Consider the following 18,856-nt stretch of genomic DNA (forward strand, 5'->3'; position numbering starts at 1 on the left):
CGCACTGCCAATTTAAAACCCAAAAAAAAAAAAAAATAGAATAGTAATTTAGCTAATGATGATTATGTCATTATGTGCAACAAACCTGAAAGAAGATATTTCCTATGTAGAAACATTTCAATTGTAATATATATATATATATATATATATATATTTCTTTTTTCTGATTGTAATATAAGAGGAAATTTAAATGGACAACAGAAAAAATTATAATAAATTGAGAAATTAATAGTGAGAAGACAAACCCGAGCAAACCACTGATGAAATGATCCCCTAGCTAGCTCATGGTTATTCAAAAATTAGCTAAGTACAACTACAAATAATTCACATATATTTACGGGATAATTCAAGAATCAAGATAAGCACTAAAATATTTACATTTTTAGTTAAGATCCATTTCTCCATAGAATAATAACAACTTCAGTATTTTTGGGAGACTTAAATATTCTTTGAAACGCCTACTTATATTGTGATTTGTTTTTTCCACGGCTAAAAATAAAAAAGAATAATGGTGGATTTATTGATAATAACTTAAACATGGAGCTCTTAATTATTTCCGGGAGACTTTTAGACATAATTAGTATTTCATATTTGTAAAATAATGATAAAGTGAGTATCACCTACCGACCTACGACTACGTGCATGTATGTATATGATAGTTACATGATTTATGCAATAATCATAGACGACGTGCATCGACGAGCGGTCCACGACCACGACGTAAGGATTACGGGTCAGATTTTACTTTTATCAGCTGTTTTTTTTTTTTTTTTCAATAATATATTTAGATCGATGGTTTAAGAATTATATATGGAATGATTCGAATCTAAAGCGAATAGTAAAGATATAGTACTTATGATTTACGTCCTTTTATTTGGTCGACAACAATTATGATTTAAGTCCTTATATATAAAATAATTTACTTTACATGCTACCTTGTAAAATGCGATATGTAAACTTGACATACGAAACTTTAGCTGAAACAAAAGTTAAATGTTGAAGAATTTAAGACACTACCACAGCTCCCCACATCACGTGCACTATTTCTTCGTTCCATAGCAAAGTAGAACAATGCATTTACTAAGTTGTCAGTTTATAATCAGAAAAAGAGGTCAATTTATTATTTCATTTAAATCACTTTTTTTCTTTCTCTTTCTGTATTTCTTTAAAGGCAAGGCTGTAAAAGAATGAATGAAAGTTTTGTAACCTAATAAAATCTCACTTAATTGTAGTATTACATTCCAATCAATGAGTCAACAAATAGTAAATACTATAAGTAAAGTACGTTCTTTACATATACGGTCATTTGATTAGCACATACGTTACATATCATAAAAATAAAGTAGACCCCTATATATTACTGCAAGTCACATGAATTAATTAATTTGGTAGCAAAATAAATTTAAAATTGTCAATAAAGAAATTATAATACAAAGCTCCACCATTTGAATGTTTAATTTAATTTATTTATTAGGTGTATTAATCCAAATCAATCCGAAAAGAGACAAAACAGACAACATGGGTCCAATTTATGGAAATATATTCAAAATATGGACCAAATACCCTTTTTATTTTTTTAGTCGACCTTGGATTAACATGTAGCATCAAAACTAACTCTAAAATAAATTTTCCATATAATCATAATTGGTTGTAAATTTATCTATGATAAAAAAAAAAAAAATAGAATAATTATTAAGATGATTATTACAATCTCGAATTACACGGGACATCAAAGACACAGCAGATCTATAAAAATTCACTTTCTAAAGCTGAGACGAGTCCCCAACGAACGCGTGTCAACTCCGTCACGTGCCGTCCACTAAGACACGTGCCAGATCTGTATAAATCAAAGCGACTTGTTTCTTCTCTATTTCAAAACAAAACACTCTCTCTCACCGACGCGATCCGATCTCATCCCCTTCCCCATTGAAACCATGGTTGAGCCGGCGAACACCGTTGGACTCCCCGTGAACCAGACAGCGTTGTTGAAAGATGAGCTCGATATCGTGATTCCGACAATCAGAAACCTCGATTTCCTCGAGATGTGGAGGCCTTTCCTTCAGCCTTACCATCTTATCATCGTCCAAGATGGAGATCCGACGAAGAAGATCCATGTTCCTGAAGGTTACGACTACGAGCTTTACAACAGGAACGATATCAACCGTATCCTTGGACCAAAAGCTTCTTGTATCTCCTTTAAGGATTCTGCTTGTCGCTGCTTTGGATACATGATGTCTAAGAAGAAGTATATCTTCACCATTGATGACGATTGCTTCGTAAGTTAACTCCAAATTTTGATTTTGAGTGTTTTTTTTGTTTGTCAATTTTGGTTTCAGATCTGTTTTTTTTTTTTTTTTTTTTTTTGGTCGTTGATTTCAATTTTGTAGATTTGATTAGAGAATTAAGTAACTGAGTCACTGAATTTGATGGATCTTATTGCTCGAATAGGCAATTTCAATGTTTTTTTGTTCCAGATCTGGTTGGTGAGTTTCGATCTGTTTTCACTTAGTGTCACCACCAGCCATGTTCTCTAGTGTTGACGACATTGTTGTTGAGCTGAGTCATTATAGCTACCTTTACGATATGGTTGCACGTCATTGTTCATTGCTTAATTCTTTTTTTTTTTTTTTTTTTTTTTACCTTTTTTGAGATTTGTGGGTCATATCAAAGGATGAGTCTTGATTAGGCCTGTGTTTAGTTTTCATTTATATGTTTTCTTTAATGTTATATATATATAGGTTGCTAAGGATCCATCTGGGAAAGCTGTGAACGCTCTTGAGCAACACATCAAGAACCTTCTCTGCCCATCGTCTCCCTTTTTCTTCAACACCTTGTATGATCCTTACCGTGAAGGTGCTGATTTCGTCCGTGGATACCCTTTCAGTCTACGTGAAGGTGTTTCCACTGCTGTTTCCCATGGTCTTTGGCTCAACATCCCTGATTACGACGCCCCTACCCAACTCGTCAAGCCTAAGGAGAGGAACACCAGGTGTGATTTGATAATAGTTAATCCTGTTTTATATGAGTTTTGTCAGAAACTTCGAATGTCTGTCTTTGCTAACTATTTTTAATATGTTTCAGGTATGTGGATGCTGTCATGACTATCCCAAAGGGAACACTTTTCCCAATGTGTGGTATGAATTTGGCTTTCGACCGTGATTTGATTGGCCCAGCTATGTACTTTGGTCTCATGGGTGATGGTCAGCCTATTGGTCGTTACGACGATATGTGGGCGGGTTGGTGCATCAAGGTAATTTCTTCTAATGATTTGAGTGGAACAATTTAAATTTTATGGGTATGAATAAACATGACGCACATACTCTCTACTTAGCTTGTTTGGGATGAATCTTTTACCATAGGTGATCTGTGACCATTTGAGTTTGGGAGTGAAGACCGGTTTGCCATACATCTACCACAGCAAAGCGAGCAACCCTTTCGTGAACCTGAAGAAGGAATACAAAGGAATCTTCTGGCAGGAGGAGATCATTCCCTTCTTCCAGAACGTAAAGCTATCGAAAGAAGCAGTAACTGTTCAGCAATGCTACATTGAGCTCTCAAAGATGGTCAAGGAGAAGTTGAGCTCCTTAGACCCCTACTTTGACAAGCTTGCAGACGCCATGGTTACATGGATTGAAGCTTGGGATGAGCTTAACCCACCAGCGGCTACATCAGCCAATGGCAAAGCTTGAGCAGTATGAGCCAAAAAAGAAAAAACCACCACAGTTTTGGTTATTTTTAGCTCAAATTATCTTTACTTTTAAATTTCGGATTTTTATGAACCTTTCTTGTTTTACTCTTTACACTTTTGAGTAGTTGTTATCATCAGTACCCTTCTCATTGTCCGACTATGGTTTTTGCATTTGGTTTTAAATTGTCACCGGTTTATTTATAAGCAATGGTGGATTTGTAGTACTATTGTCTGAGTTTTTCCTTTTTGTTTCATTAATAAAAAAGCCTTTCGCAGGTGTTTGCAAAATCCATTATCATAGGTATTTCGTTAAATTTGAACTTTAAGCAATTGTTTATAGACCAAAAAATGTCATTTGCTTTTGAGAGTGCTTTTTGAAAAGAGCTCAAGAGACTTTCACAATATGTCGGTACTTGAAGAATTGAAGAGATATCATAGCTTCGTAAATCATAAATATCTACCTCAATTAATAAACCGGAATCTGAATATACTTTTGGAAGATCCCTTGAACCAAACGGCGAAGATCCGACCCGGTTGCGCAAGATCCAATTTCATAGTCCGGTTGATAGGCAAGCCCATTAATCATACTACAGGCCTGTTGCCATTTTGAACCGACCTCTCTCTATTTCTGCACAAGTTACTTAAAACTTAAAAAGGAGCAAGACTAGGAGGAGAGTAGATATTCATTTAGGGTTTTTCTAAACCTTAGCAAGCCACCATGATAACGAGAAGTCAAACCAAGAAGTTGAAAGCGGAGAAGGATTCACAAGCTCTTGCAACCTCAAAAAAAGGTAACGAAGATGTTGTTCCTTTGGACCTAGCGATCGAGATATTCAGGAGATTGCATCCGTAATCCATAGCTAGGTTTCTCCTACTATCCAAGTCATGGAAAAAAATGTTCCGCAGCCGAGATTTCATGACGTCTTACCAGTTTAGGTCTTCGACGCAGCCTCGTCTCTTAGTGGTTTTCGTTGATTTAGATAGAAAAAGGGAACGTCAAGATTGGTAGTACTTCTTCTCTCCGTCTTCCTCTTCGACGTCTTCACTATCACGTGTTACATGTCCCTTTCCAAACCCTGAGGCAGTCGAGTACCATTCTCATTATGTTAATGGCTTGATAAGCCTTGGTTATGGTCTAGAGAAAACCATAACAAACCCTAGCGCAGGTAAATCCAAAACTTTACCTATAGTCAAAAGACTCAAAACCAGCAGTATGGTGGCCAAAAGTTTTTTCGGGTACGATCCAGTTAATGATGAATACAAAGTATTGGTACTTTGCATGAAGGAAAAAACTCGACGCCGTGGCCTCGAAGAATTAAATCAATCATCTCATCAGCATCAAGTATTCACGCTGGGAGCTAAAACGGAGGCATGGAGAAAGATCAAGTATAGCATACCTCATACACCTCTGTCTAACAGTGTACGTGCATAGATGGTGTTTTGTACTATGTTGCTAAAACTGGCGCTGAGTTGTTGCAACTGAGCTTAATGAGATTCGATTTGGGGACTCAGCAGCTGGATCTTTTTACTAGTTTATCCGCAGCCATCGACCCTAAACGTGTGGATGTTTCTTCTACATTAATAAGCTACGAGGGTAAAGTAGCCTTACCCATGAAGTTTTCAGCATATAAATTTGACGTGTGGGTTATGGACCAGCATGCCAAAGAACATGGATGGTTGAAGAAAAGCTTCAGTATCGAGCCTTGGAAGAGTTTACCACAGTTGGATCGTTTACACATCAGAGGCACTACTCAGACGGGCGAGTTCATTTTGGCACCACGGTACTATTCTGATGAATTTAATGTTATCCATTACAATCCCGACACGGGTAGTTTTAGAAGCACTAAGGTTGAAGTATATGAAGACTATGAGTTCAAGCGTCGTGGTACAAGAGCATTAGTTTTTTCGGATTACGTAGAGAGTCTTAGGTTGCTGTAGGAGAGACATGAGTGTCATGTTTTAATGATACCTTTCATACTTGAAATGTTTGCATTGATAGACTTGTTTTTTTGGAAATTTTTGTCACTTTCAGCTGTTGGATTCGTCTGCTTGCTGTCTCCGATCTTCACAATTATATGAATTCTCTGTTTTAGAGGTTCTTTATGTGAATGAATCATTTATCATTTATGGTATTAGTGCTTTTTTTTAATTTACATGAAAATATCTGATTTATTTAACCAAAAACTTGTGTAGTGAAATTTTGTTCAATATAATATTGCTCTTCTTACATCATTTTATTTTCATTATATAGATGTGACTATATATAAATTACCAAATAATTACCATCTCGTGATGAGATTCTTAGACATTGTGGACTCTGCCATATCTTCTTCTTATCAAGAAATTGGTTCAAATTAGATTCTCAAGTCGGCTTTCTTTTCTTTTAGCATCAAATCAGTGTAATGTTACTCTGTCAGGTATTTTCAATCAACCAAAACATTAAAGAATAACGTCTTTACACTCCTGGTTTACCCAATTTGTGCAAAAGGATGCATATCCCTGAAGACCGGACCAGGCTGGTTACGTAAGATCCATTTAATAGCCAGCCGGGTAGGTAAAAAATAAACATTTTTATAAACCTACTCTCCCATATTTATATAGTTTTACTACGCAGCTAAAATAACAGAGCAAAGCAAAGGATAGACAGAAAAAATCTAGGGTTTCGAAAACAGAAGCGATCGATCATGAGAAGAAGATACAGCAAAAAGACCAAAACCGTGCACAAAAACATCGTACAAACGTCGGAAGAAAGAGCCAACTTTGACCAGCTCCCTCATGACCTAGTGATCGATATTTTTGGGAGATTGCCCCCGAAATCTCTGGCTAGGTTTCTCACAGTATCCAAGTTATGGGCAACAACTATACGCAGTCCAGATTTCATCAGATCTTACCCGCGTGGATCTTCGTGCCAACCTCGTACCCTAATAGCTGCTGATTTCAATTCATACGGATCCAGAGGGGTTACGGGAAATTTGCACTTCTTCAAGCGGCCGTCATCATCATCGCCAAATTCTTTTATATCATGTCTGACCTGTCCGGTCAAGTATGATCAGCACATGGAGTGCAATTATCATCATGTTAATGGACTGATAAGCGTTGGATATGGTCAAGAGCAAATCGTATTTAACCCCATCACTGGTAAATCCATAACTTTACCACGTGCCAGAACAAGGAGAAAGCTGGTAAACAGTTTCTTCGGGTATGACCGTGTTAGTGATCATTTCAAAGTTGTGTGCATGACAGAAAAAATGTATGGCCGTCGTGAAGAACCATCATCGGAACATCAAGTGTTGACGTTTACATTGGGAGCTGAATCATCAGCTGTTGTAAAGAAATCATGGCAAATGATAAATTGTAGCATTCCTCACCGTCCTTGCTCTAAAGGTGTGTTCATAAATGGTGTTGTGTATTATGTTGCTAGAACAGGGGCAGAAATGTCGCATATGAGGTTAATGAGGTTTGCTCTGAGCCCTGGTGACAGTTTGGATCTTTTTACTAGTTTACCTGAAGAGATTGAAACTCCAAGTATATATAATCTCTTATTGATAAACTACGAAGGGAAAGTAGCCATACCCACTAATACTTCATTCTATACATATGATGTGTGGGTTATGAATCAGGAAGGTGGAAAACATGAATGGTTGAAGAAGATAACTTTCAGTATTGAACCTTGGAAGAGTTTATTCGACTATTTATACGTGAGAGGCACTACTCATACGGGTGAGATTATTTTAGCACCAACGCACTATAGTAATGAGTTTTATATCTTTCATTACAATCCCGACAAGAAAAGTTTTAGAAAGATTGGTATTCAAGTATCCGCACGCTATAGGGTTAAGTTTCATTATAAAACAGCATATGTTTTTTCGGATTACGTTGACAGTGTTAGGTTGTTGTAGGAGAGATCAGTTGAAAGGGTCTTTGATACCCATAATTTATTTTTCTTTTTTTACTCTCGTCGATAATTATTATCATCATTATTCTTTTTTTCTCAAAGTTTGACTCATTTTTGTTGTTGATAAAGTTACAATCCCGATATGAATAGTTTTATTAAGACCAATGTTCAAGAAAGCGCTACGCGTTAATTGGGCGGTGGTCAACGCCTAGCGCCTAAAACGCTTAATCGGGGCCTAGATAATTTTAGACAGTTTAGGCGTTTTCAACATAGAACATTATATATGTGATATTATAGATAAAAATATATGCTAGATAAATAAAAGTAATAAATCATAAACAAAAATTAGATATATACATATATATATATATATGTTTTAATTGATTGCAACAACATATAAAGGTTTTATAATTATGTATATGAATGTACAATTTTAAATTTTAAATATAATAGTTAAAAATTAGAAAAATATATTAAATTGAAACATATGTGATTTTAGGCGGTCGTCTAGGCGTCGGTTGAGCGCCTAGCGCCTAGACGGCGCCTAAGCGACCGCCTTTTCGAACACTGACTAGGACTAAGCTTGAAGAATCCGCAGACATACACGAGCTATGGTATTTTCGACCCTAGTAAACAAAACCCATTAATGTGAAAAAAACCCTCAGATCGTGTTTTCATTTTTGGTAATTCCAATTTACAGTTTTCAATTTTGGTTGGCTTCACTTACTAGTTCTTTAATTTGTTTCCTAGAAAAAAACCCCAATCATAAAAGTAACAAATAAAAGTTTCGTCCTTAAACGTCTTGAATACACTGGAATCTACTAACCCCGAACATACAAGTTAGTTGCTATAACACCAAACTATTCACACACGACCACATTGCTTCTCTAAAACTTCTGAAAAGCATACAAACAAAAAAAATGGCAAAACTTTACTGCAAAAGTTACATGTTTGCGATTGTTGTGACAAAAGGCACCAATCTTCTATAATCTCTTCTTCCTAGAGCGCAATTATCAAGAACCCGACCCAACATTAGCCTCGTGTTCTGCAAAGCCACATCTCTCGGAGGTATCCCTGACTCTGCCGCAGCTGCACTTAGAGGGAAAGCTTGCGACATTGTTGCAGCCATCATTGCGTACTGAAGAGGTCCGCTCCGGGCTTTAAATGAAGTCTGAGGTACAAGCGTTTTCTCATCAGTCCCGTTTTCAGAGTAACAGGAATCCTGAGGGTGGGATCCACCAGTACCCCCTTGTACCGGGCTGCAGCTCTGAAGAAGGGCTTCAAGAACACTCAATGCCTCCCAACACAGAGTGCTTTCGACTAGCTGCGAAACGATTGTGTACATGTGGGGACTCTGAGAAGCATCCATGGGAGTGTGTTGGAGCAATGCCTTGAGCATCAGTAATATGACTCGTTGGTAATCCACTGGTCCTTTTTTTAGCAGTCTTAACAAGTGACCGAAAGCTAAAGCTGAGTGTTTCGGGAACCATTTGTTGCAGAGCAGAGGAGAGACACATGCAAGGAGATTCTCAACTCTTTTAATTTCGCCACGAGCATAAGCAACAAAAACAGTAGCCAACTCATCGAGTGATTTTGCCCGACACCAGACAGCAATATTAGTTGCCACAGAACATGCCTTTTGATACTGCTGCTGGAGTGGTAACGCAGAAACCATGACTTGGTCTTGACTCAGCTGCAAGCAAAGCCAAGGAAGTAGACCTGTGATATGCATAAGGAGTCTTGTCTCAGCATCGCCAAATATAGAGTCACATGAAGGCACTGTAATCCTTGATAGCACCTCAATGGAGAACTCGTGGCTAACAGTAGACATCAGTCCTTTGAGGACAAGAGGTTGTACACCTTCGAACTTTGGAAGAGTTCCACTTGACGGTGGCATCTCGTACCCTCTAGATTCTGTCCTTTGGAATTCGCCCAAATCATTAGTGTTGAATTCATCCCGAGGCATACTCGACAAGAGCACATTTTCAGTTGTTTTGTCACGAAATGATAGACGGTCAATAATACGGGAGAAGAGCTCAAGAACCTGGCAATAGACATGGACAAAGTCTGTGTGCATCATGGCCACACAGCCCCAGAAGAGCTGTGGGTAGAGTATGACTTTCTCTGGCTCCATATTTTCTACCATGACCTGTAGCGTCAGAAGGATTTCCATAATAAAACCCAAAACTGGAGGAATGGGATTGCTAAGACATCGATGAAGACAACGTAAAAGGGAGACACAAGCATCACTTGTCACACTTGGCCGAAGCGCACGGTATATTTGGTGTGACCGACATGCTAGATGTCTTGACGTGCATTCCATAGCCCATTTGAGAGCTTCAGTTCCCCAAGTTTCTCGAAGATCCCCTTGGAAGAATATCGCATCAACCATACTCTGAACAAGTGCAGACAAAAGAGCGGCACTAGGAAGATCTGTTCTCACAACTGTTGGATCTTCATTCTCCCACATCATGCTTCCTCGTTTTGATTGAACATACTTAATTAAACTCACAACCTGTTGTTTGTTCTCTCCATCGCTGTTTTCCACCTCATATAGCTCCAGATGCCGACCCGCTAGTGAGTACAACAAATTCACAAGCAAATGTTGACAATGCTCTAGCACAATGTCTTCAGAGCTATCCATAGAGACAAACGTGACGTGGAAGAGCAAAGGCAGATGTTCCCTAAAATCTTCATCATTCTCATATGCGATTTCTGCAAGAAGAATCAGAGCTATATCGGCATGAGTGAGTGAGTGCTGTTGATGTCCCTGCAAGGCTGATTGAAGTTCCTTTGCATTGACGCCATGCATTGCGCTCCCAGAATGCAACACATCTTCTCCAGAATTTGGTGTATCAATGAGGTAATCTCCACTATCACGTGAGACATGGCGACTCCTCAAACTTCCTGTAGAGCTACGAACTCCCATTAAAGGTCCTGATGCATTTACCAACGATGGCAGGAGCTGACCAGAACGACCAGTAGCTACAGGAACAATATTCAACTCAGGAGGCATTGGACTTAAAGGCCCAGAAGCACTTCGCCCAGTCATGCCTGCTGTTCTCCAGCTTAGGCTTCCACTTGTATTCCTAAGGGGGCCATCAAGGGAACCTCGGACAAGAAGCGGTGACATATGTGGTTGGTTGTCTGCAACTGAAGCAACTTGAGGTGCTGTGGCAGGTCCCTGAGAGAACTCCAGCACAAAGTTACCATTGGAATCACCCCGGTTTGCACTATAACCAATGGGTTCGATACTGTCTTCCAGCATCCGCTGCGACAGTTGGTAAACCAGGTGATCAATAGTACGCTGAGGACATATCCGTGCGAGGTACAAACTTACACGTTTAGCAACAGAAAAATATGTAGCAAATGCACCAGTTATTTCAGCAGATGCATTTGAATCACAGTCCTCAATACCCTTTGTGATCAAGAAATCCAATACAGGGCTAATGTTTCTGGGCTTACTAGCAATGGTACTCCAAAGTTTTTCAATTTCATCAGGGAACTGATCCCCATGTCGCCATGTGACATAGTAAAGACTTTTTAGTAATCTTTCACTCCAACCCGAATCCTTGAGTTTCCAGAAATTAAGGTTCTCAATCCATGGAGCCATACAGGTCAAGACCTGGTGCTGAGCAATTATATCAACAGCATCAAGCTGACGCTGCATAATTTCTTCACAAAGCAGCTGGCTTAACTCGGGATGATCCTTGGCGAGTTTGCAGGAGAGCTTGTACTGGAACTGTTGATATGAATCCGGAAGATTACCTACAACTGCTGCTCTATAGCCTCCTGAACCTTCTATACCATCCTCAGCCCACTCACGCATAGAAAGTGTCTCAAGCATTTGAAGAGCATCATCGCGAATTTGTCTAGATGGATCCACTACCTTGTAGAGAATTAGACTCAAGAGCCTCTGAATTTCACATTTAGGTATTTCTTGTCGCATGTAAACCTCAGCCAACACACTGAAGTACCCATCAGCTATAGCCGCATCAGAGTAGTAACACTGGGAAAAAGCACAGATGAATTAGGTCATACAGTTTAGAAGAGTCTATTTACGGACGACATCACACGGATGAGCACAGCATAGAACTGAAAAAAGCTTATCAAGAGATTCAGACCTTAAGTCGGAGATAAAAAAATAAATCTATCTGATATGGAAACCATCATTGCATGGATAAGCTGTCATCATTGGTCAAGATATATCTAACATTTGATCTAGTAATTACTACGATGCAGTATAATTAAACAAAACTTTCATGCGTTCAGTCAGAGAGAATTTTACCTGATCAATGCAGGCAGGGAAGAGATCCAAGTTTGTAAGTAGAAGATTCTTCAGAGCCAATTTTGCCAACGCAACACGTTGATGACCACCTCTATGCCTATCACGGCCTGTTGTCCCTCGTCCACCGTCTCCCGTGTATTTGGAGTAAGATGGAGTTCTTGGATCAGCAGGCGAGTAACCAAAAGGGACCCTGGGAGCAGGCTCAATGAACAAACTATTTATCCAAGATATCACGCGGCCACTCATTTTTCTCGCATTGTCATCAAAACACGGTCCATATAGAAGGGAAGCCATTGCATTCAATGAGGCCCACTGGATGGCTTCAATTTGCTCATTCAGTTCCTTGTCAAAAGAAATCTTGTCTACAGAATCTTTTGACCGGTTATGCTGCGAGGTCTTATAGCGCTCTACTTCACGGCGATAATCACTAACACCATCCTGTCCCCATGTACTTCCTGTATCATCAGACCAGGAAAGAAGCAGATCGAATAGACGTTTCCTACTTCTAACATCAAATTTCTCTGATTTTGATTCAACAAATTCAGGGGCAAGGAATCGTAAAACAGACGCAAGTGCATAGCGCAGAGGCTGCATGTCCTGAAAGCTTTCATGAGGTGCCAATGATATCTGTCTTGTCGAATCTTCAATGAACCGCAGATAATGGAGGCGAAAAACTGGTTTACGAGCAAGCATTCCAGGCCAGACATTCTCAGACACTGTTCGATATATATTTGAAACATGAACACGGAGGTCCTCTCTTCGACCTCCTTTTTGGATCTGCATTCATATCATAGAAACACATCCTTTTAGTGTCAAGTCTAAATATTAATCATCCAGCTGAAAATCAATATAACAAAATGGTAAAAATCCAAACGGTCATTAATTTCTGGTCCAAGGAGAAATCGGCACAATCTGGTTAGTAATTTAACTTCCGTAGCAGCCCTTACGTGTGGAAATACTGGATACTTCCGTTCCCTCAACTCTAACGATTCAAAATGAAGCTCAATAAAGCCAGATAGAGGGTACAAATAATGGCAGTAATTTCTAGTACTTTTAATTCATGAGATTTCCTTGCTTGTTCTCACGTTTTTATATTCTTTTGCTTAGCTACTTTTTTGTGAATAGAAAAGGAAGTTTTTTTTATCTTTCTAAAGTGATATATAGTACCACCGTAAATCTAGGCAGTCCGGCAGTTGCATAGTGAATGGTGCAGGACTTCCAGGTATAATTCTGAAAGAAAGTACTCTACATGATTTTACAATTAGCTCAAGTATATACCTTCCACTTTGGCTTCGTCTCTGTCTCGGATGAAATCTCGTCCATGAAAGATGCAAGCTCGCTAAACATAATTTCACATGCTTCCAAATGCGAGCGCCCGAGAGCCATAGTTGCAGCATGCTACATGCGAGGAAGTACAAAGTAAATATTGTTTAAATTATCTAGGAGAAAAGACTCAACCAAAACCACATTAGCCTAACAAGAATATTATGTTTAAAATGCTGACGAAACTACAATGAAGACACACAAAAAAAAAACTTACGTTGTGGGTTTCTGACCCAAATCTAAGATAAGGGAAAATAAGGTGGTACATGTCTCTTGTTGATGCAATGCTACCCGCATCTTTGCCATCAGGTGGACACGAACACACAAACATAGCATACAGAAGCCACTGATCCAGTTTGTTATCTGTATCTTGTGACTGGCTTGCCTTTCCACCTAACTCAACAGGTGTAATATGGGCAAGGCGATGCATAATTTCAGACCTGGAAATGAAAAGGGCACTTCAGTTTCCTTTATGTCATTAAGAATAACAAAAGAGGTATGGCAAAATAATATAACAAACTTTTTCTGTGCGAAAAGCACTAATGCTATATAATTAGATTTTAAAATTCCCAGAGTAAAGTGAAATTCTATCTGCACGTTAAATGGCTTGTTGATCCATAAAGCCTACTTTTCTAATCCTTATAGACTGGTAGGACAGTGTTGACGGTCAGAGAAGACTCAAGAAAACATACAAGGATAATGTAGTTAGGAAAATATACTTGGAGCAAACACATGGAAGATAATACAGCTAAGAAATGAACTTACTTGGCTTCTTGAACAGAGCGTGGGCAGAGCTCAGCAGCATATTTAACAAGCTCGCTGAGACATCGACCCCATTTGTTTTTATCAAGGCTCTCAAAGATTATGGATTGAAGAGTCACATCAGAGGGAATGGCATCGGAATCTCGTCTTAAATCAAAAGGACGGGCAGAATCCCAATAGCAACTTTGAACAATATCATCCTATCATGTGAAAGAAAAAGAGGATACAAATCTTAAAATTTCTATTAAGCAGATGGTTCTAAACCATAACCAACCAAAACGCTAAAAATGTAAGAGCCTCTGAAACAGTGAAATGTCCACAGAAGGTACTTACCCCATGTTCTTCCAAGACATCGATCATGTATATGGGTTCAGCTTCAAATTTCATAATATGGTCTGGGTGCTCTTGAATCATGAGATCCCGAATATCATTTCTCAATGCACGTACACATCGCAACAATTCTAGGGCAGTGTGCCGAATCTGGCTGTCGACTGAACTAAGAAAAATTAGCCCAACAGCATCAATATCAGCAGCGCGAAACTCAATTGCATCTGCTGCTTGATGGAAAGATAATTTCTTGAATCTATCATTTCCCTTTGCTGTTTTCTTTTCTTCTTCAGCATCAGTATCTTGTCTGTCATCTACTAAACAAGCCCTCCAGAAACGCATGAGTTCCAATAGGCGTCCTAGTGATGCTTGAATGAGGAGTGGGAACTCATCAGGAAGTTTTAGGATGAAGTTTGCCATCCCTCTCATGACTGCAAAACGGCGATGAGGAAGGTATCTAACAATCCGGTTCAGAACTTGCACTGCTTCCACTCGAACTCCAGGATCAATACTTATACCATGCTGAGGTATTATTTCCGTGATCTTATCACTCCGGCCAACTTCCTCAATCAGATAAGGTATGCACTTCAGCACTGACTGGAAAAGAGAGCCTTGAGACTTTTCTTTATTCACAGCATCTGCATAAAACATCAAGGTTAGCTAAGAATGTTTCCAGGAGAAAGTATTAGGCAGGGATCCTAGGTAGAAAAACAGAAACAGCACACTAAAATACACAAAACATATAGAGATTGTTTAACCTCCTCACAAAAAAATGTAAAATCAGACTAAGTTTTTTGTGTAAAACTAAATTTACCTATTGTAGTTCTCGATGATGTTAGAAGAGCTTGACTATAGGTCCTATGGCAGGATCTTAAAATTGACTCAATTGCTGCTTTCACCTTTGGTATGTAATGGCCAATTCCATGACCTGTTAAGTGAACACTAAGAATAGTTAAGTGAGTGAAAGTAAAGCTTACTGAGACCTACTAATGACCTAATTCAGGTTAACAGGTTACCCTTAAATATCTCCAACCCAACATACTGGCTTGAAGGTGACATAACAAGGGCAAGTAAAGCACGAAGACCAATAATTTTTGCTTCGCTTGGACTATCTTGCTTCAACAGTTCTAGTAACATGTGATTCATAGCGAAGTCAAGGTTATGCTCAGCTATGGTCACACAGAACTCAACAAGTTTATCTTGTTGGACATCCTGAGTGAGCATTCCTTTTCTCAGAACTGTTAGCAATTGTGATGTCACACTATCCAAGTAATCCCATATACGATTTGGTGGCTGGGAGGAAGCATAGACACTCAAATAAAACCTCAACACCCGGTGAAGACAATCAAGAGCCATGTAGCGATGGTTCTTATCCTGCATATAAGACGCAGAATGCTCCATATGAGTGAAACCAATATATATATATTAATTACCGAGAATATGCTTGAAAAAAAATCTAATCACAGGTGCTTAACATACTTAAAAAAAAGAAGCAGCTGTAGTTGCAACAGCACATCAGGGTGTGGAACGTGACGATTGCTTATATGCATTCTTACTTAATCAAAAAATTCTGAATATACACAAACTTACTCTCAGAAGCTTATACAGTTGTTCCATGTGAGAGCTTAAATTATGATGAAATATAAGCGGGTCACCAAGACAGAGAAGAAGACTCACAAGTGGATAGCCAACCTATTCACCCAGTTATACATGTTAAGGACTGAAATTATAAGGAAGACATGCAAAAGTAATATTAAATCAGATTGACGTACACCAAGATGTTTACTCTGTTTATCCATCCACTGGATTAGCTGCACTCTAATGCGTCCAACAGCCTCATACCAGAGTGTCAGTGCAGGCTCTGCAACTGAAGGAGGCCACTGGCTTTTGCCACCATCGGAAAGTGGTGCCAAAATGTTAGAAAGCATATTGCAAAGTGCATGATAAAGCTCACTTTTACGTTTATGTATATCACGGATAAGAGGGTTTGCTTTTGCTACAAAAGAGGCAGACGCATTCAGCCCACCCTCACTCTTAACCTGGTAATAAAACATAATGTCATGATCACTTTCTGAAACCTGTATTTTCTAAGATAACCGAGACATACCCCAAGCTTCAAGTATCGCATCCCATTAATGATGCTGAGAGTTTCACTTCTTGCAACACTTGTATCAATCCGGCGAGTATTGAGTTCCATGAAAAACCGCTCCGTGACAGAGCTAAATCTGTTGAAAAATTATATAGTAAATGGATTAGAGTGGTTGCAGCTCAAATTAGATCATCACTTTTACAAGTTCTTTTCTGCCAACTAAACTTGTTAATGTAAGTCCACATTTTTTTTCATTTATACTTTAGTATGTTTTGGGGATTGATAACAACTAACCATTAAAGAGGAATTACCTAATACGGGATAATGCACCTAGAAGTTGAGCAACCAAGTCAAGAAGGAGACCCCTTAAATCGACCAGCGATGGGTATTCCACTTGGCTAACAACCCTGTAATGGAAGAGCACCCAGAACTTAAGCAACTTAGTTCTTTACAACTCAGAAAAAGACATGCCAATAAAAGCATACTGTTTAGTGAATCATATAAAATTTAACCTCCCCAGATTCAAAGATCACTACCTGTCAGCGTTGATTAGCCAATCAAAAACAAAGTTCTCAAGTCCAGACCAGAGCTTCTCTGCCATTTACGAAAAACGTTCTTATTATAGCAAGGCAGTAAACACAATTTGTTGGAAGGAAACTAAGTAGAGAGACTAACAAACCGGTGAGCCCTTCCTGCGGGCAACACTCCACAAAGCGAATACAAGCTGAGCAGAAGATGCACTCAACAGCCAACTGACTCCAGTAATGTGAAAACATATATTAGAAAAATGAAAACCAATTTCGAAAATTGATTAATAAGCCATTAATATTAGTTTTCTTAAAAGGTAAGACCACTAATTAACAAAGAAGTAAGAGTATAACAGTCTGGTTCGTTAGATATAGTATACATAGTTACTAAAAACCCAAGGACTTGTTCCTCTGAAGAGTCAAAAGACAACACCTTCCTCTGGAAAGTTGATGCATCATTTGCACCTTTAGGTGATTCACTGCAAGGTACATATAAACCCACAACAAACAAACACAATATCAGTAATGATGTAGAGAATTGGCTTCTCCCAATTGTAGATAACATCTAGCCAATAAGTTCACCTATATAAAGAAAAAGTGATGTCCACATAAGAATTATGATAATGCACCAAAAGATTCCAAAAGCAACACTGGAAGATAGAAGATCAATGACTCAAAGCTAAAATAATGCAAGGTGCAGAAACAAAATCCCATGGGAGACAGATCTTCCAGACGTAATTCATATCGACAAGAGTCAGATACCATCAGATTGTTAAAAGGGAGAGCAAAAAAATTAACCGACCTTTCCCTCCATCTAAGTAGAGCTTCTAAAAGAGGAACAGGTGTATGACGCGCAATCATAGCCAGGGAATCCAGCACCTGCTCATAAGCAGGATCTGATGGACGCAGGTACTGTCCATCCTGCAAAGATCACACCAAGAACCATATCACTACAAAAGACTAGTGTAACTTGTACAAAATAACAAGTATACTGGTCTGTAAGTTGCAGTCAGAACAGCAACATGCTATTTACACCCAATTCAATGCAACAACTTCCATTAAACCCCTACTCAAAACTAAGTCTCAACTATAGAGAATGAAACTACCTAATATGCAGATACAAACTCCTTAACGCACTGAAAAAAATAAACGACGACCTGGCAACATATGGATTCGAATGTGAGAAGGAAAAAAAAAGCTTATTATTGAAAAAGGAGACGAACCTGAGCCTGAGCTGTCTCGATTCGTCGTCTTGCGAGTGGAAGGAAACGCTGAAGGAGCGCCTCTACAATCAATTTCGCCGCACTCCCGGACTTCATCACGTTCAACGAGAATAGATCCCCAAATGCGAAACTGTCCCCTAAGAAAAATTTCAACAAATTCTATAGAGCCGAATCGAACAGAATACGAGACTGAATCTCGTGAAATTACCTCAGAAATCAAAATGAGAAAATACCAAAAGAAGAAGAGCACACCACGAATCACGAAACCATTATAGGGTTTAGTTCGTCGATCCGGCCAAAAGATTCGCTTAGAAATTTCTTTGATCGACGACGAGCTTCCTCCTCGTTTCTTATTTGTTTTTTTTTTCTTTTTCTGAAACTGTTTTACTGTTTAAGATGATGTTTAATAAAATTCATTTTCTCTTCGAACAACATTTAGCTAAATAAATATATTTACACCAAACAAAAATTACATAAATTCATATTAAATATTATCATTATCGGGATCTTTTTGCCTGGAAAGCTTCTTTTTTTTGTCAACGTCTGGAAAGTAATTAAGAGAAGCATTAAACTAATTATTTATCTAATCAGTAAAAAATTTAATTATATGTCTGCAAATTGTAAAACAATCGTACAAGCTTCCGGTTTCATAAACTCAAATTTCATAAATTTAGATTAACAAATTCCGGTTTGAGATGGATCTATTTTATGCTTAATTTTGGAATTTATAAGAT

The 18,856-nt window shown here is 38.5% G+C and overlaps 3 protein-coding genes and 1 pseudogene across 9 annotated transcripts; 3 read left to right on the top strand and 1 right to left on the bottom strand.

Annotated features, from left to right (window-relative positions):
- The first annotated feature begins 1,662 nt into the window (after positions 1–1,662).
- LOC104705848 (UDP-arabinopyranose mutase 2) lies at positions 1,663–3,976 on the top strand. Its single transcript, XM_010421935.3, has 4 exons — positions 1,663–2,276; positions 2,739–2,989; positions 3,082–3,250; positions 3,360–3,976. Exons 1-4 carry the CDS (start codon positions 1,935–1,937, stop codon positions 3,687–3,689), a joined length of 1,092 nt encoding a protein of 363 aa, XP_010420237.1. The 5' UTR covers positions 1,663–1,934; the 3' UTR covers positions 3,690–3,976.
- Positions 3,977–4,406: 430 nt separating this feature from the next.
- LOC104709155 (F-box protein At4g11590 pseudogene) lies at positions 4,407–5,626 on the top strand (annotated as a pseudogene).
- Positions 5,627–6,357: 731 nt separating this feature from the next.
- Positions 6,358–7,587, top strand: LOC104705849 (putative F-box protein At5g15660). Its single transcript, XM_019229160.2, has one exon. It carries the CDS (start codon positions 6,373–6,375, stop codon positions 7,585–7,587), a length of 1,215 nt encoding a protein of 404 aa, XP_019084705.2. The 5' UTR covers positions 6,358–6,372.
- Positions 7,588–8,349: 762 nt separating this feature from the next.
- Positions 8,350–18,548, bottom strand: LOC104705850 (uncharacterized). Of its 7 annotated transcripts, none has more exons than XM_087463512.1 (18): positions 18,356–18,548; positions 18,123–18,259; positions 17,702–17,820; positions 17,333–17,378; positions 17,052–17,124; positions 16,909–16,966; positions 16,684–16,779; positions 16,391–16,508; positions 16,056–16,322; positions 15,874–15,975; positions 15,300–15,657; positions 15,098–15,211; positions 14,290–14,921; positions 13,960–14,156; positions 13,412–13,634; positions 13,150–13,269; positions 11,872–12,648; positions 8,350–11,592 (listed from the first exon to the last, which is right to left on the bottom strand). In XM_087463512.1, exons 2-18 carry the CDS (start codon positions 18,216–18,218, stop codon positions 8,527–8,529), a joined length of 6,462 nt encoding a protein of 2,153 aa, XP_087319638.1. In that variant the 5' UTR covers positions 18,219–18,259; positions 18,356–18,548; the 3' UTR covers positions 8,350–8,526. The 7 variants fall into 7 exon arrangements, with proteins under 7 accessions (XP_087319638.1, XP_087319639.1, XP_087319641.1 ...); XM_087463513.1 differs by having other exon boundaries at positions 18,375–18,543; XM_087463515.1 differs by having other exon boundaries at positions 18,123–18,252; positions 18,356–18,537.
- Positions 18,549–18,856: the final 308 nt, after the last annotated feature.

This window comes from Camelina sativa, chromosome 8 (genome assembly GCF_030686135.1).
Source record: "Camelina sativa cultivar CO46 ecotype springtype chromosome 8, ASM3068613v1".
Classification (NCBI taxonomy): Eukaryota; Viridiplantae; Streptophyta; class Magnoliopsida; order Brassicales; family Brassicaceae; genus Camelina; species Camelina sativa.

What these genes read in the sequence shown, in the direction of transcription:
- LOC104705848 (XM_010421935.3), top strand. Translation starts at nt 1,935, where the DNA reads ATGGTTGAGCCGGCGAACACCGTTGGACTCCCCGTGAACCAGACAGCG. An exon ending in CCATTGATGACGATTGCTTC is followed by an intron (nt 2,277 to 2,738) that starts GTAAGTTAACTC and finishes ATATATATATAG; the next exon opens with GTTGCTAAGGATCCATCTGG. An exon ending in CCTAAGGAGAGGAACACCAG is followed by an intron (nt 2,990 to 3,081) that starts GTGTGATTTGAT and finishes AATATGTTTCAG; the next exon opens with GTATGTGGATGCTGTCATGA.
- LOC104705849 (XM_019229160.2), top strand. Translation starts at nt 6,373, where the DNA reads ATGAGAAGAAGATACAGCAAAAAGACCAAAACCGTGCACAAAAACATC.
- LOC104705850 (XM_087463512.1), bottom strand. Translation starts at nt 18,218, where the DNA reads ATGAAGTCCGGGAGTGCGGCGAAATTGATTGTAGAGGCGCTCCTTCAG. An exon ending in TCGAGACAGCTCAGGCTCAG is followed by an intron (nt 17,821 to 18,122) that starts GTTCGTCTCCTT and finishes TGATCTTTGCAG; the next exon opens with GATGGACAGTACCTGCGTCC. An exon ending in CGCTCTGTTCAAGAAGCCAA is followed by an intron (nt 13,635 to 13,959) that starts GTAAGTTCATTT and finishes TTTCATTTCCAG; the next exon opens with GTCTGAAATTATGCATCGCC.